At 53.4% G+C, this 12672-nt stretch overlaps 1 protein-coding gene across 6 annotated transcripts; it reads right to left on the bottom strand.

The window, feature by feature from the left end:
• Nucleotides 1-99: 99 nt before the first annotated feature.
• Nucleotides 100-11292, bottom strand: MPV17 (mitochondrial inner membrane protein MPV17). 6 transcript variants are annotated; one of them, XM_006750136.3, is made up of 8 exons: nt 11248-11292; nt 10671-10745; nt 3372-3487; nt 3059-3151; nt 2869-2964; nt 2580-2612; nt 2274-2326; nt 100-1283 (listed from the first exon to the last, which is right to left on the bottom strand). In XM_006750136.3, exons 2-8 carry the CDS (start codon nt 10738-10740, stop codon nt 1214-1216), a joined length of 531 nt encoding a protein of 176 aa, XP_006750199.1. In that variant the 5' UTR covers nt 10741-10745; nt 11248-11292; the 3' UTR covers nt 100-1213. The 6 variants fall into 6 exon arrangements, 5 of the variants coding, with proteins under 5 accessions (XP_006750199.1, XP_030877265.1, XP_030877266.1 ...); XM_031021405.2 differs by lacking the exon at nt 11248-11292 and adding an exon at nt 11030-11240; XM_031021406.2 differs by lacking the exon at nt 11248-11292 and adding an exon at nt 11186-11229.
• Between the last annotated feature and the right edge of the window lie 1380 nt (nt 11293-12672).

The following is a 12672-nucleotide window of genomic DNA, read 5'->3' as shown; positions in this document are numbered from 1 at the left end:
TACTGTACCTCTGACCTTCAGTTAAGATCACTTGGTAGGAAGGAAGGGAACTTGTCTTAGTCTCTTCACACTGCTATACCAAAAATGCTATCAACTCAGTATCTTATAAACAGCAAACATTTATTTCTCACAGTTCTAGAAGCCAGGAGGTCCAAGCCCATGGCGCTAGTAGATGTGGGATCGGGTGAGAAGCCGCTCCCTAACTTTCATAGACAGCACCTTCTCCTTGTGTCCCCACCTGGTGGGAGGGGTGAGGGATCTGTCTGGGGCTGTTTTTTTATTTTATTTATTTTTATTTTTTTATTTTTTTTATTTTTTTTATTTTTTAAAAGATTTTATTTATTTATTTGACAGAGAGAGACATAGTGAGAGCAGGAACACAAGCAGGGGGAGTGGGAGAGGGAGAAGCAGGCTTCCCGCAGAGCAGGGAGCCCGACGTGGGGCTCGATCCCAGGACCCTGGGATCATGACCTGAGCCGAAGGCAGACGCTTAACGACTGAGCCACCCAGGTGCCCCGTGTCTGGGGCTGTTTTAAAAGGGCACGAATCCCTCATGACCTAATCATCTCCAAAGGCCCCCACCGCCTAATGCCATCACCGTGGGCATTAGGTTTTCAACAGATGAATTCTGGTGGGGACGCCAACATTCATCGATAGCACATGAGTTCCAGTTTCCACTCTGCCACTGGTCGGTGGTGTGGGCAGGTCACCTCACTTGTGTGGACTTCTTCAGTGTGCTCATCTGCAGGAGAAGATCAGGACTGGTTGTTTCTAGACTTCTTTCCGACTCTAGAAATTCTGACTGCCCCACAGGTTTCTGCTGGGCCCTCCGCATCAGCTCTGCAGGTTTCAGACTACATACATACGTAACAGATCTGTGGAGGCCCCATATAAGGATTTGGGGCCCCCAAAGAGCCGGAGCTCCAGCTGGGCTGGGAAGGTTAGAGAGCAGATGTAGCTGTGAAGAGTGGGGGATACGGGTGTGAGCTGCAGTGGACGAGGCCGTACGTACTTATGGAGCGCCTACCATGTGGTGGGATGAGACCATTATAAAGGTTGTAATGATTTCAAAAGGAGTCAGGCGCTCAGCCCATTAAGTTCTGAGTGGCCACGGAACCCCAGGAAAAGCGACGTGCCCACTTCAGGGAGGCCATGGGACCGCGCTGGGGTCAGGCTGCAGCGCCGCCCACGTAGACACCAGGGTGAGGCCGGCCTAGAGCCAGTGGGCCTTCCACGACAGGTAGGAGTTCCAGATGACCGCGACACACTGGACAACAGCCAACCTATGGAACAGGGGCAGCGGTGGCGGCGTGAGGACGATGGAGAATGAGGAGAAAGCATGGGGGGAGGGGAAGCTGGACAAGTGCTACGGAAAAAGAGGGCTTGTCCCCGAGAATGTCCATACCGAGGTCTCCTTCCTTCAGCCCTGAGGGAGGGACGGGCGGCTCGGACCAGAGGACAAGCAGGCCGGGTTCTGGCGCTGCCCGAGCTCTGTCTCTGGGACAAGAGCCTCAGAGCGGAACATGCTCATCTCGCCAAGGGTGGCCCTTATTCACGCCTGTGCAGGCTCCTTCCGAACACACGTCTCTGTGCATCTTTACCAGCTGAAGAGATTTTATCTCCCAAAAACGTCCTGCCTGCCATGAAACGTAGTACCTCCTTCTCTTTATTGTCAATTTACCTTTCTCTAATTTCAAAGAGTATCGCAGGGACCCTAGTGTTGAGGAGCTGGTCCACAAGTCTTCCTTTAAGCTATGCTCTTCAGAGTCCCCTCAGAAGAGTTTCATATTTTTCCCTGTTCCCAATGCCCCTTCACCCCCAGCAATTTTACCTACTCATCTTGAGTTCCACTATATTTTCTACTGTGGTTTCAGCAACTACCTTTATTATTAAGGTAGAACAGTACTCCGCAGTGGACTAACGGGCCTAGGTTCCTCCTTGGCTCTTTCGCCTGCCTTCCTGTCCTGCCTAGACTGTTGCCCCCCAGGCACTGTCCCTGCAGCTCTGCCGTCAAAGGTGAGAGCTCAGGCAGGATGGAGACGGGGCTGTGAGCAGGAGCCTCTTCAGGAAGATGAAAGGTCAGTGGGCAGGTTCTGGGACAGGTTCTCTAAAGGATAAGTTCTGAAAAGAATGCTCAAGAGTCTGAGGAACTCTGCTCAGGGCGGGGTTCTGGGAGGGTCAAAAGTGATTCAAGGTTGAAAGGAGCATCACTTTGTGTCCAGCTGTTTGTGACGTGCACCTTCCTTGGAGGGTGGGGTGAGGAAGTGTCTTACCTGTAATGAAGGGGGACCAGGTAGAAGTTGGCTAACTGCACAGCAGGCCAGAGCTACAAGAGAAAGAAGGTTAAGGTTGGGGGGCTGCCTCCCTCGCCGACCCCCAGACTCACTGGTCTTCCTCCAGCTTCTGCAGACAAGAACAAGGCGAACGACTGGGTGAGTGCTTCCCTCAGTATGGTGCCCACACTGGGGACGAGAGAGTCACCCCAACTGAGGGGCTTCTCTGGCGGGAGGACCCCCGTCCCTGGGCACTTCCAGACTCAAGAAAGCAGGAGAACAGGCAGCTGCGGCATCAGCGCTTACGTAGTAGTTGGTGACAAGGGCGTCAGGATAGTCCTGAGGAGACAAAAGGGACAAACTGACACGAGCACTCACTTCCACGCAGCGCCCACCTGCCAGCTTGCAGAGCACGCCCCCGACACAGCGGCTGTTCAAAGACCAGACTCCGACCACAGCCCCCACCCCCCCAGCTCCTCTTCTCCCCGCCTGGGGCTCTGGCTGCATCCCACCTGGCTCCTCCCCACGAAGCCGGCCTCACTGCCCTGGGGCTGCCGGGCGCCAGCCGGAGACCGCCCCCACCTGCCCAGCTCACCCGCCGTAGCTTGGCCCAGTTGTCTTGGGCTGAGAGGCCATTGAGTGCTCCTACCAGTGGGAGGAAACAGCCCAGAAAACATGGCGCAAAGCCCCCCTAGGGGAGAGAAATTAAAGTTCTGTGAGCACCTAAACCCCCGCCCTCCCCCAGCACAGCTCATGCTTCCCGAGTCCCTTTTCCTTCTGCTCACCTGATCCAACAGCATCTTCTTTAGTGCATCTACCTTGGTGGTGCCGGGGAAGAGGCGGTCCAAAACCCTGTACCAGCCTCCTACTACAGGGCCCTGAAAGGAAACCCCAGGGAGGACAGAGGGTGTGCGGTGAGGGGAGCGCTTGCCTTTTGCATCACAAAGCTCTTCTCTCAAGGATTAGAAACCAAATCCCAGTGGAAGCAGACACTTGAGGTTGGCTTAGACGTACGAGAGGCCAAGGGAAACTAAAGAATGACATGGAACTAGGACCACCGTCCAGTCCTCCAGCAGCCCGGCTGTGGATGGAACTTACCACAAAGCCACAGCCCACGGAGACCATGATCAGGGTCCGGCCAGCCTGGTGTCCCCGCAGACCTCGCTTCTCCACCAGCTGCTGTGAGATAGTGTCACCCAGGCCCATCAGGGACCCTGCGCAGGGGACACGGGTGTTGTCAGGATACCTCCTGGAGATGGGCTGCCATTCCAGGGAGGGAAGGAAGTCCCTGAATGAGGCTCTGACACTTGGAGCCTAAGAGATTAATTCTGGGGCAAATGGCCAGTCCTTTACTGCTGCTTCAAAGCATCCTGTTAGAAACTGGGAGGGGCAGCCTTGATGAGGCTGGGGCCCACAGACTCTGCACAGAGTCCTAAAGAGAAGTCACAGGCAGAGACTGCAGATAAAGGAGAATCTAAGGTGCTTGGGGCTGAGAACCATGGACTATCAGAATTGGAAAAGCCTTCCAGATAATTCTATCCAAACTCCTTATTTTCGAGGTATAGAAATGAAGGTCTGGGACCTCACATAACCAGTAAGTGGCAGAATCATGGCAAGAACCAGGTGGCTTGATTTCCTACACAGTGATTTTTCCAGGACCCATACTGTAAAAAGATCATGTGTAGAATGGTAAGGAACCCTGGGGTTTTTCCCCCAGTCCCAGGCAAGACCCTGGAAAGTGTCCTTCACCTTGGTCTTGGGGTCTCTCTTTGTGAAGGACAGCAAGAATTCTTCTTCTTCTAAAACACGAGTGCTTACATGGTCCCAGGCAGGAAGATGACTGGTTGAACCAGTAAGAGTCCCCACAAGGAGGAGTCCTGGTCACCTCCTAGCACAATCAGGTAAACCCAGACTCCCCCCCCCCCACATTCACAACCTCAGACAGAGCGAACGATAGATATTATAGCCATTTCCCATCCCCAGCCCCCAGGTCTTTGTACCCGCTTCCCTTCCCTCACTCATAGACACTCCGTCCCAAGCAACCCTAGTCAGACACCCACACCCAGAAACCAAGATAGAAACAGTCACTATTTACAGAGCCCCCTGTCAGTTACAGTGGTGTGATGGTTTCCAGCAAACACACACACACAGGGTCACTTGGGAGTGACCAGATGATCTCCGGCTCGCCTGTCTGTCTCACTGAGTAATGAGAGCCCCTCTCCAGCCCCACAGCCACCACTGTCCCTGTGCCCTCAATTAGCACTGGGCAAACACATCCTTTAACCCTAGTCCTTGGTACAGAGCTGGCTCTGACGTCCATGCTGGCTGCACACTCACTGCTCTTCCCCCACACCCTCCGCAAAGCCCTGTCCCCGAGGAGCCGCATCCAAGGCAGCTGGGGAAGGCTGGGGCCACGGGGGAGCCAGGCTGCTGGCCCCAGAGGCACCCATCATGGCAGTCCGGACTCTCCTCTCCCTGAAACTCTCAAAGTGCTGGAGGCTCTTCCCAGAATGTGCTAACCACAACCTCCCAGAGGGTAAGGACAGAATCCTAGACATCTTTTTTTTTTTTTTGAGAGAGAGAGAGAGCACAAGCAGGGGGAGCGGCAGGGCAGAGGGAGAAGCAGACTCCCCGCTGAGCAGGGGGCCCGATGCGGGGCTCGATCCCAGGACCCTGGAATCATGACCTGAGCCGAAGGCAGACGCCCAACCGACTGAGCCACTCAGGCGTCCCAATCCTAGACATCTTTGTTCTCTTATCCCCCGCCACACCTAACCAAGGGCCTGGCAGGTGCTCAGAAAACCAACCAAGGAAAAATGTCAAATGTACTGCCCCAAACAACAGGCCCACTCCAGGAAGGGCGTGAGTAGCCCACAGGCCCACGTGTCAGGCTCAAGGTGTGGGGACCTGTGGAAGTGGAGACTTGCTCCCTGCTCCACGCCGTCGGCACTCATCTCCCTACCTCCTGCCTCACCTCCCCCAGGGAGGGCCTGCTGCCGTGGCCATGCATAAAGGCAAGGGTACCTGGAGAAGGCCCGCAGAGGGCGGAACAGAAGGCAGCCGCTTCTTAAATGAAGAGACCTAACAGTTTGACACTCTACTTTGGCAAAATGTTTACAGCTTACAAATGGCTCTCACACATGTAATCCTCATGAAAGGTCTGGGAGGGGGCGCCTGGGTGGCTCAGATGGTTAAGCATCTGCCTTCGGCTCAGGTCATGATCACAGGGTCCTGGGATCGAGTTCCGCATCGCGCTCCCTGCTCCTTGGGAGCCTGCTTCTCTCTCTCTCTCTCTCTGTCTCTCATGAATAAATAAATGAAATCTTGAAAAAAAAAAAAAAGGTCTGGGAGGTAGGGTCACACTTCCATTTAATGTCTTTGAGAGATGAAGTTACTTGGTAAGGAGTAGAGTGGGGCCGAACCCAGGCCTTCTCTCAAGCAGGGGCAGGAGGCTCGGGAACCACAGAAGGGGCGGAGACTTGGGCGCAGGGGTCAGGGGCACCAAGAGGCCTCTGGCTTCTATTTGCAGGACGTTCCTGCCCAAACAAGGCCCCAAAGGCCATGCGTCAAAGACACTTCTTGGACTAATGCACTTCCTGTCTTTTGCTGCCCAGGAGGTGACCCTCTCTGTTCCTTGTCACTTTGTGGGGAGGGCAAGCAAGCAATATTCCTAGGTCACAACAGTCACAAAGAGAGGGAGGTGTGTGTTTTCACTCTTTGTGGCTTGCCAACAGTCACCCAACAAGCTGAAGACAGAGCAGGAATGATAACCACAGTCCGGGGAGCCAGCAGCCTTTGAGAAAGACGGACTCCAGGACCCCAGACCATGCTCATCAGGCAGAAGGGCAGCAGTGAGAGGGAGTGGGCTTGTAGCTCTGGAGCCCCCACGGGCCCTGCCCATTTCAGACAGAGCCGTGCCCCGCGGTTCCTCCTCTGCCCATAGATCATCGGGGCGCTGGGCCTGCAGCACCTCCAGGGCGGTTGAAGGCTTTGGTCTGAGCACAGAGCAGGCCCGCATCTCTGGCCCAAGTTGAGTTCGAGCAAGAAGAGCTGACATTCAGATTCCTCACTCTACCTTCCCCAATGCCAGAGCCCAAACAGGCCCCAACTGAGTCCTCCTGACATATATGGTTGGTCTAGATCTTTCAGTGCTCTGGCTCCCCTTGCCTCAGCCTTGTTTCCAGGGGGTTGGAGCCAGAGACCTGCGGAGACGTAATGCCCGAGCCCTGATGGGGCAGGGTGAGGGGCTGCCGGGCAGTGATGCCCAATGCCAGGCTGGGCGTGGAGCCCAGCAGGCAGACGCTGGCGCAGGTGTGACATCATGCCCTTGGGTAGGTGCCAGTTCTCATGCCGTCACTCACCACCGGATTCAGCAGAGTGAGGGGGTGGGGGGCAGGCTGCCTAAGCACTGATCTATTTGGGACCACCCCCTGCCCGCTAGTGGAAAAGCCCCAACTTCCACACCGTCTTCCTAGTTCCCTACTTCTCCTATTTTGTTCCTCTCCTGGCTTTTGTGTATGGGGTCGTAGTTGCAAGAAAATAAAGTGCTAATGGAAGATGAGAAGGTTGAGGGGCTGGGGCGCCTGGGTGGCTCAGTCATTAAGTGTCTGCCTTCGGCTCAGGTCATGATCCCAGGGTCCTGGGATCGAGCCCCGCATCGGGCTCCCTGCTCGGCGGGAAGCCTGTTTCTCCCTCTGCCACTCCCCTAGCTTGTGTTCCCTCTCTTGCTCTCTGTCAAATAAATAAAAAAATCTTTAAAAAAAAAAATTTATGTTGTCTTAACCTAAGTTTCATAATTATAAATAAGCGCAAAATAAGGGGCGCCTGGGTGGCTCAGTCATTAGGCGGCTGCCTTCGGCTTGGGTCATGGTCCCAGGGTCCTGGGATCGAGCCCCGCATCGGGCTCCCTGCTCAGCGGGAAGCCTGCTTCTCCCTCTCCCACTCCCCCTGCTTGTGTTCCTGCTCTCGCTGTGTCTGCCAAAAAAAAAAAAAAAAAAGGTTGAGGGGCAGCAAGGTGGAATGGGGAGCAGGAAGTGTGTCCTTGAGAGTCAGAGGCCTGGGGTGACAGGTACAGCTACTGGCATGGGGCCAGCGGTGCTGCTGACTCACTCCTCCCCAGAAGTCTGCACAGTTAAAAGGCTGCCTGGGCTGGGGGCTGGCTCTGACAGACCCCAGAGGCAACTGAAGCCTAGCAGAGAGGGGGAGAGTGCATCCTCTGGGACTGCTCCGAATGCTCTCCCCATTCCTGGCCCGAAGCTGTCCTACTGCTAGAAAATGAGACAAAACGGAGGGCTCTACAGCTTGTCAGGTATGTCAGCCCAGACCAACGGGGGCTACACTCAGCTTTCGAAGGCCCCGTAGTCTCGAGTGCAGGGCAGAGCACTGGGAAGTGTGCTCCGTTCTAAGGCCAGTCCTACCGCTGACCATGGGGACCCCAGTGCACGTCCCCCCCACCCCTGCCGCAGTCTCCTGCTCTATGGTATCGGGGCTGGACTGGACGCTCCAGGGCCCGATGAGCTCTCACATCCCGGCAGAAGTCAGACTCCAGGGAAACCAGTGTCTGCCCCTCGGCTGCCCCCTATAGCAGGACTAGAGTGGCCAAAAATGGATGGAGCTGGGCCCGGGGCCCGCTGGAGACTGGAAGGGCCCTCCAGAAAGGACGGGAAAAGGCTGACTCAGGCTCTGCAGAACACACAGTGGACCTTTTCCCAGGCTGCTCTGTTCCTGACTTTAGCTTGGTCAACACTAGGCATATCAGACACTTCTTTTGAACCATTTCAGATCTTGATTCACTTATCCCTTATTCTGGCCACTACTGCAGCTCAACCTGATGAATCCTGCCTCAGGCCTGGGTCATACCCGGGGCTGCGCCCTTGATGCCTTAGCCGGGGACTGCACACAGGTGTTGACATCCCATGTGGCAAACCTTTGACCAATGTGGGATGAGAGCTGCTGGGTAAAGGTTTCTTTTCTCCAGAAAAGGCTATTCTCCCCTATAGTCCTAAGAGGCATTTCAAAGAGCTTCTCAGTCAGTTTTAAGGGATGGGGCAGCCATGTGCCTTAAGCAGTGTATGCAATCTGACCTTCCTTATACCGGCTCTCCCTCCTCCCCCATGGGATTACTTCCTACTCCCTTACAAAGTACCTGCACCAAAGCCCCAGGCTCTGCTGTTAGAGAACCAAGGCTGAGAGAGTCACCCATGTTCAAATTTAAGGCAAATGGAACAAACGGAGCCAAAACACCACTAGAAAAAGAACAGCTTGGGGGCGCCTGGGGGGCACAGTCGGTTAAGTGTCCGACTCTTGGTTTCAGCTCAGGCTGTGATCTCAGGGCGTGAGATCTAGCTTTGCATCGGACTCTGTGCTGAGCGTGGAGTCTGCTTGAGATTCTCTCTCCTTCTCCCTCTGCCCCTTGTGGGCTTGTGTGTGCTCTCTTTCTCTAAAAAATAAATAAATAAATCTAAAAAAAAAGAACAGCTTGTCGTGTGTGGGTTGACAATACTCATGGAAAGGGCCAAGCCCCGAAGCCTTTTTGTCTATTAAGCATTTTTTTATTTCTAAAGCCTTTTCACAGAGATAACCCTCACACTGACTCTGTCAGGTCAGCTAACGCAACTCAACTCCTGAACGAGGAAACTGAGGCTCTAAGAGGTTTACTGACTTACTTGTCTCTCTTTGGGTAGCTACTGGGGGCTACGACTCTGAAATTCGAATCCTGCTCTTCTAACTCCAAGTCTGAAATCTCTATTCGGTCTTCCAGTGTGAGGAGCTATCCCAGGGGGGCCGGAGGAAGCAATGTGCTAGGATCTAAAAACAGAGCTAAACCCACCTTCTCCCTTTATTTGTAGTTTGATCCAAATACACTAGCAGCAGGGAAGAGGTCTGAGAAAAGTGCTACCTAGAAAGTGCTTCAGGGCCGCACAGAGATGATGTGGGCTCTGGCACCGACAGACCAGCACCCCAGTTCGGCCACATATCTGTGCAAGGGCCCCTCTGAAGGACAGCTCCTCCCCTTGTCCCCCGCACACGCCTTGGGCAGGGAAACACAAGGACTATCCCTCCCTCTCTCTTCTTGATGGCCATGAGGGGGATCCTTCCAGCAGTGAAGGGCCCTGAGGGAGTCTGAGGCTGGCAAAGGGCCCAGCGTGTCAGTCCCCATCGCAGCCCCACAGTCCAGCATGAGTCACCACACACGCAACCAGGTGAGTCATGCAGGCTGACGGACACTCTGAGGACAGGACATGGGGTGGTTGGGCACGGAGGTTGGAGAGGGGCCCAGGGAGGGCAAAATCACCCATCCCTTGGCCAGTCACCCAGTGAAGTTTCTAGCGCTTCACCCAGTGAAGTTTCTAGTGCTGAAGTGGGGCTGTTCCAGTAAGAGGCCTGCTGTTCCTCCCTGGCTTCCATAGCCTGCCACTCCTCTCAACGGTCTTCCTCTCAGAAGTCCATGGTCCACCCTAGAATCCTCTTCCCTTCCTCTAAACATAGGCAAGATCCCATCTTAACCCGATCACTCTTCACTGCCCCAACAGTCACAGACCTTCTAGTCCTCTCCCCTGTAAAACTTACATATCTCTGTGCCATCCCCTCACTTCTTAGCTAAGGTGAAAAATAAAGATGGTAGCAAATGCAGGTAAGTCACTGGATTACCTTTGTTAGGTTGCTATCCAATCACTGAATTTGGAGTAAACATAAATCCTTGATTAGTGTATTGTTTGGGGATACATACATGGGTAGTAAAACTGTAAGAAAAGCAAAAGAGTGGTATAAACAAAACTCAGGAAAGTAGTTATTTCTTGGCTTGTATGAGTTAGGGATAGGTGCTCAAGGGTTCTCAAGCTGGGTACTGATACAAGAGTAATCAGTTTTAATACTATTTAAACTGTACACACATGTCTTAACCATTCTTTTGTATGTTATTATTTCATGATAAAAAAAAAACACATGAAGAAAAATAAACTGGGGTAAGAGTCCTGATCCCAACACTTACTAGGTGTGTAATCTAATGTGGACTCAAGGGATCCTAGCTCACAGATCTTTGTGGGGACCCTATGAGATAATGTGTTGAAAGTATTCTGCACACTGTAAGATGTTAGAGGGGCGTTTGCTATTGTTAGCTTTCTAAGTTAAGGCCTCCTGGGGGAATGCCTTTAACCCGAAGGGATGACTCCTCAGCTCTCTGAGGACTTTCAGATCCTACTTTACACCTAGGTATACCCTTCCCTTTGGAACAAACTTGGGGACCCACCCTCCAAAAGACTGGGGACAACTTCGGATGAGAGACAGCCAACCTTTCAAGGGGGCTCAGTAGAAGCAAAAAATGAGGGAGGTTTGGTGGGGTGAGGTTCTGCCTCCCCAGTCAGCCGGCTCTGGTCCCACTCAGGTCTATTCACTCACCAGCTGTCAGGACCTGTACCTTCCACGGGTGAACGGTCAGGGCTCGCTGGTATGCCCGCCAGAGTGCCATGATTCCTGTCAAGCCAAGAGGAGGGGGGGGTCACCCCCACTGCCCCTCCCCACAATTAAAGAGACACTTGACTTTCCCTTGTGTCCACTCCCTCTTCCCGACTCGCTTCCAAAATGCCCTAGAGGGGAGAGGCCTCAGGAGGGATGCTTCCTGGACAGCTTCCTGTCACAGGGATCGCCTCAGGCAATCAGGTAATAGAGGAAGGCTGTAGGCGGCTGCGGAATCTCGGTGACAGTCACCCGCCACCCCATCTCTGAAGCAGGGCCACCTGGGGGGCCTACTTCCGTACCGAGACACTCAGAAGGGCAGGTTTGCTCTGGCTTTCACCCACAGCCTGGTCGGTCCCCACATTCACTTTTAGTTGGAACCAGCCCGCATCCTTCCTGAGTCCAACTCCACACCAGAAATAGTGTGGCCCCTCTCTGGGCCTGGACCGGTCACATACGCTTTGGACGCTCCGGGTACGCAACGAATTGAGCGAGGAAAGGAGAATCGCCCGGCACTCACCTGCGTTTGCGTCCTGCCCCTCCCACGTGACCCGACCTGGGAAGGACTTCCGCCGCAAGCCCCGCCCCTTCCGCCCGGCTGCCCCCGAAGATTTCCACCCCACGGGCAGCCGAGGCTGGAGTGGGAGTGGACTGAGCGAAATAACTCGTGGAGAACCACTCAGCTGTCCGTCTGTGAGCAACCCCTTTCCCAAGTGGACCGCGCCGGGTCTCGGTGCCCCGCCTGCCATAGTCCCCAGCTGGGGCCGACCTCTAGCGTCTTCATGCCCCTTCTCTCCCCGAAGCCCGGGCTTTTCAACCTGGACAGACCCTCACTGCTCCCGCACCCCGGAACTGGCCAAGGTGCTGACGCCCTTCTCAGTCTCGGAAATCAACTTGGAAACTATAAGCCATAGTTAAGTGCGTGTTATTTTTTCAGTGTCCCTGGGTCTTCACTAGCCTTGATTGTGAGCTCCTGAATGGGTGAAAATGGGTCTTGTTCGTATTTGGCATCCTCGTAGCACCTAGTTCAGTCTTTGTCCACAGTAGCCTTTAGAAATGCTGTGTAAAGAGGACTCCTTCATGGAAAGCACGGGATTCCAGAACCTCAGAAGGTCTTGGTACTGGTTTTGTAACTTAGTGGGCTCTACAACCTTGGTCATCGCTAGACTTGAACTTAAGGTTCCTCATCTGTTAGACTATGTTTTTCAAACTGGGCTCCTCAGTGTTAGGGGTTTACAAGGAGATGATTTGGGGAGGTATCACTACAGGTTTTTCTTTACCTCGGCTTAAATATATTTCTAGAAAGAGCCACTTTTAAACAAAGGGATCCACAACCAGAAGTGTTTGGAAATCACTAGATTAGGTGATTTCTTAATCCCTTTTCAGCTTTAACATTCTAAAATTTTGTCAATATAGTGCAACAGCCTTCTGAGGGTGGTGGAAACTACTATAAGATCCCTGGCAGATTTGTCAGGCTGGCAGCCTTCACTTAACTATATTCAGGAAACCCACACTACAGGAAGCAGCCATACCTGATTCTTTCAGGTATGTAACCCTAACCCTAACCCTAAATCTCACTGATTCATACCAGCGAGCCCTGACCGTTCACCCGTAGAAAGTACAGGTCCTGACAGCTGGTGAGTGAATAGACCTGAGTGGAACCAGAGCCGGCGGATCTGGGAGGCAAAGCTCTAGCCCCCACTTACTCAATTCTTATATGATTAAGACAGGGAGAATCCTGTCACAGGTACTGGAGAAACACAATGAGGAAGCAAGATATTTCGATGTCACACTTAAAGGCTCCTATATGCAAAACACCATGCCAGGAGTGAATTTACACTAGTAAATTAATAGGAGACCAAATGTGGTAGGATGGAAAGTTGTTCTCTGAAGTCAGACTGTCTACTTTCAAATCCCAGCACCACCACTTAGTAAAGTGACCTTA

This window comes from Leptonychotes weddellii, chromosome 10 (assembly GCF_054177405.1).
Source record: "Leptonychotes weddellii isolate Sample4059 chromosome 10, ASM5417740v2, whole genome shotgun sequence".
In the NCBI taxonomy this organism is placed as follows: Eukaryota; Metazoa; Chordata; class Mammalia; order Carnivora; family Phocidae; genus Leptonychotes; species Leptonychotes weddellii.
The sequence above is the reverse complement of the archived record's forward strand: the minus strand, read 5'-3'. Positions and strand labels throughout refer to the sequence as shown.

What these genes read in the sequence shown, in the direction of transcription:
- MPV17 (XM_006750136.3), bottom strand. Translation starts at nt 10,740, where the DNA reads ATGGCACTCTGGCGGGCATACCAGCGAGCCCTGACCGTTCACCCGTGG. An exon ending in AGAAGATGCTGTTGGATCAG is followed by an intron (nt 2,965 to 3,058) that starts GTGAGCAGAAGG and finishes TCTCTCCCCTAG; the next exon opens with GGGGGCTTTGCGCCATGTTT. An exon ending in ACTGGGCCAAGCTACGGCGG is followed by an intron (nt 2,613 to 2,868) that starts GTGAGCTGGGCA and finishes TTGTCTCCTCAG; the next exon opens with GACTATCCTGACGCCCTTGT.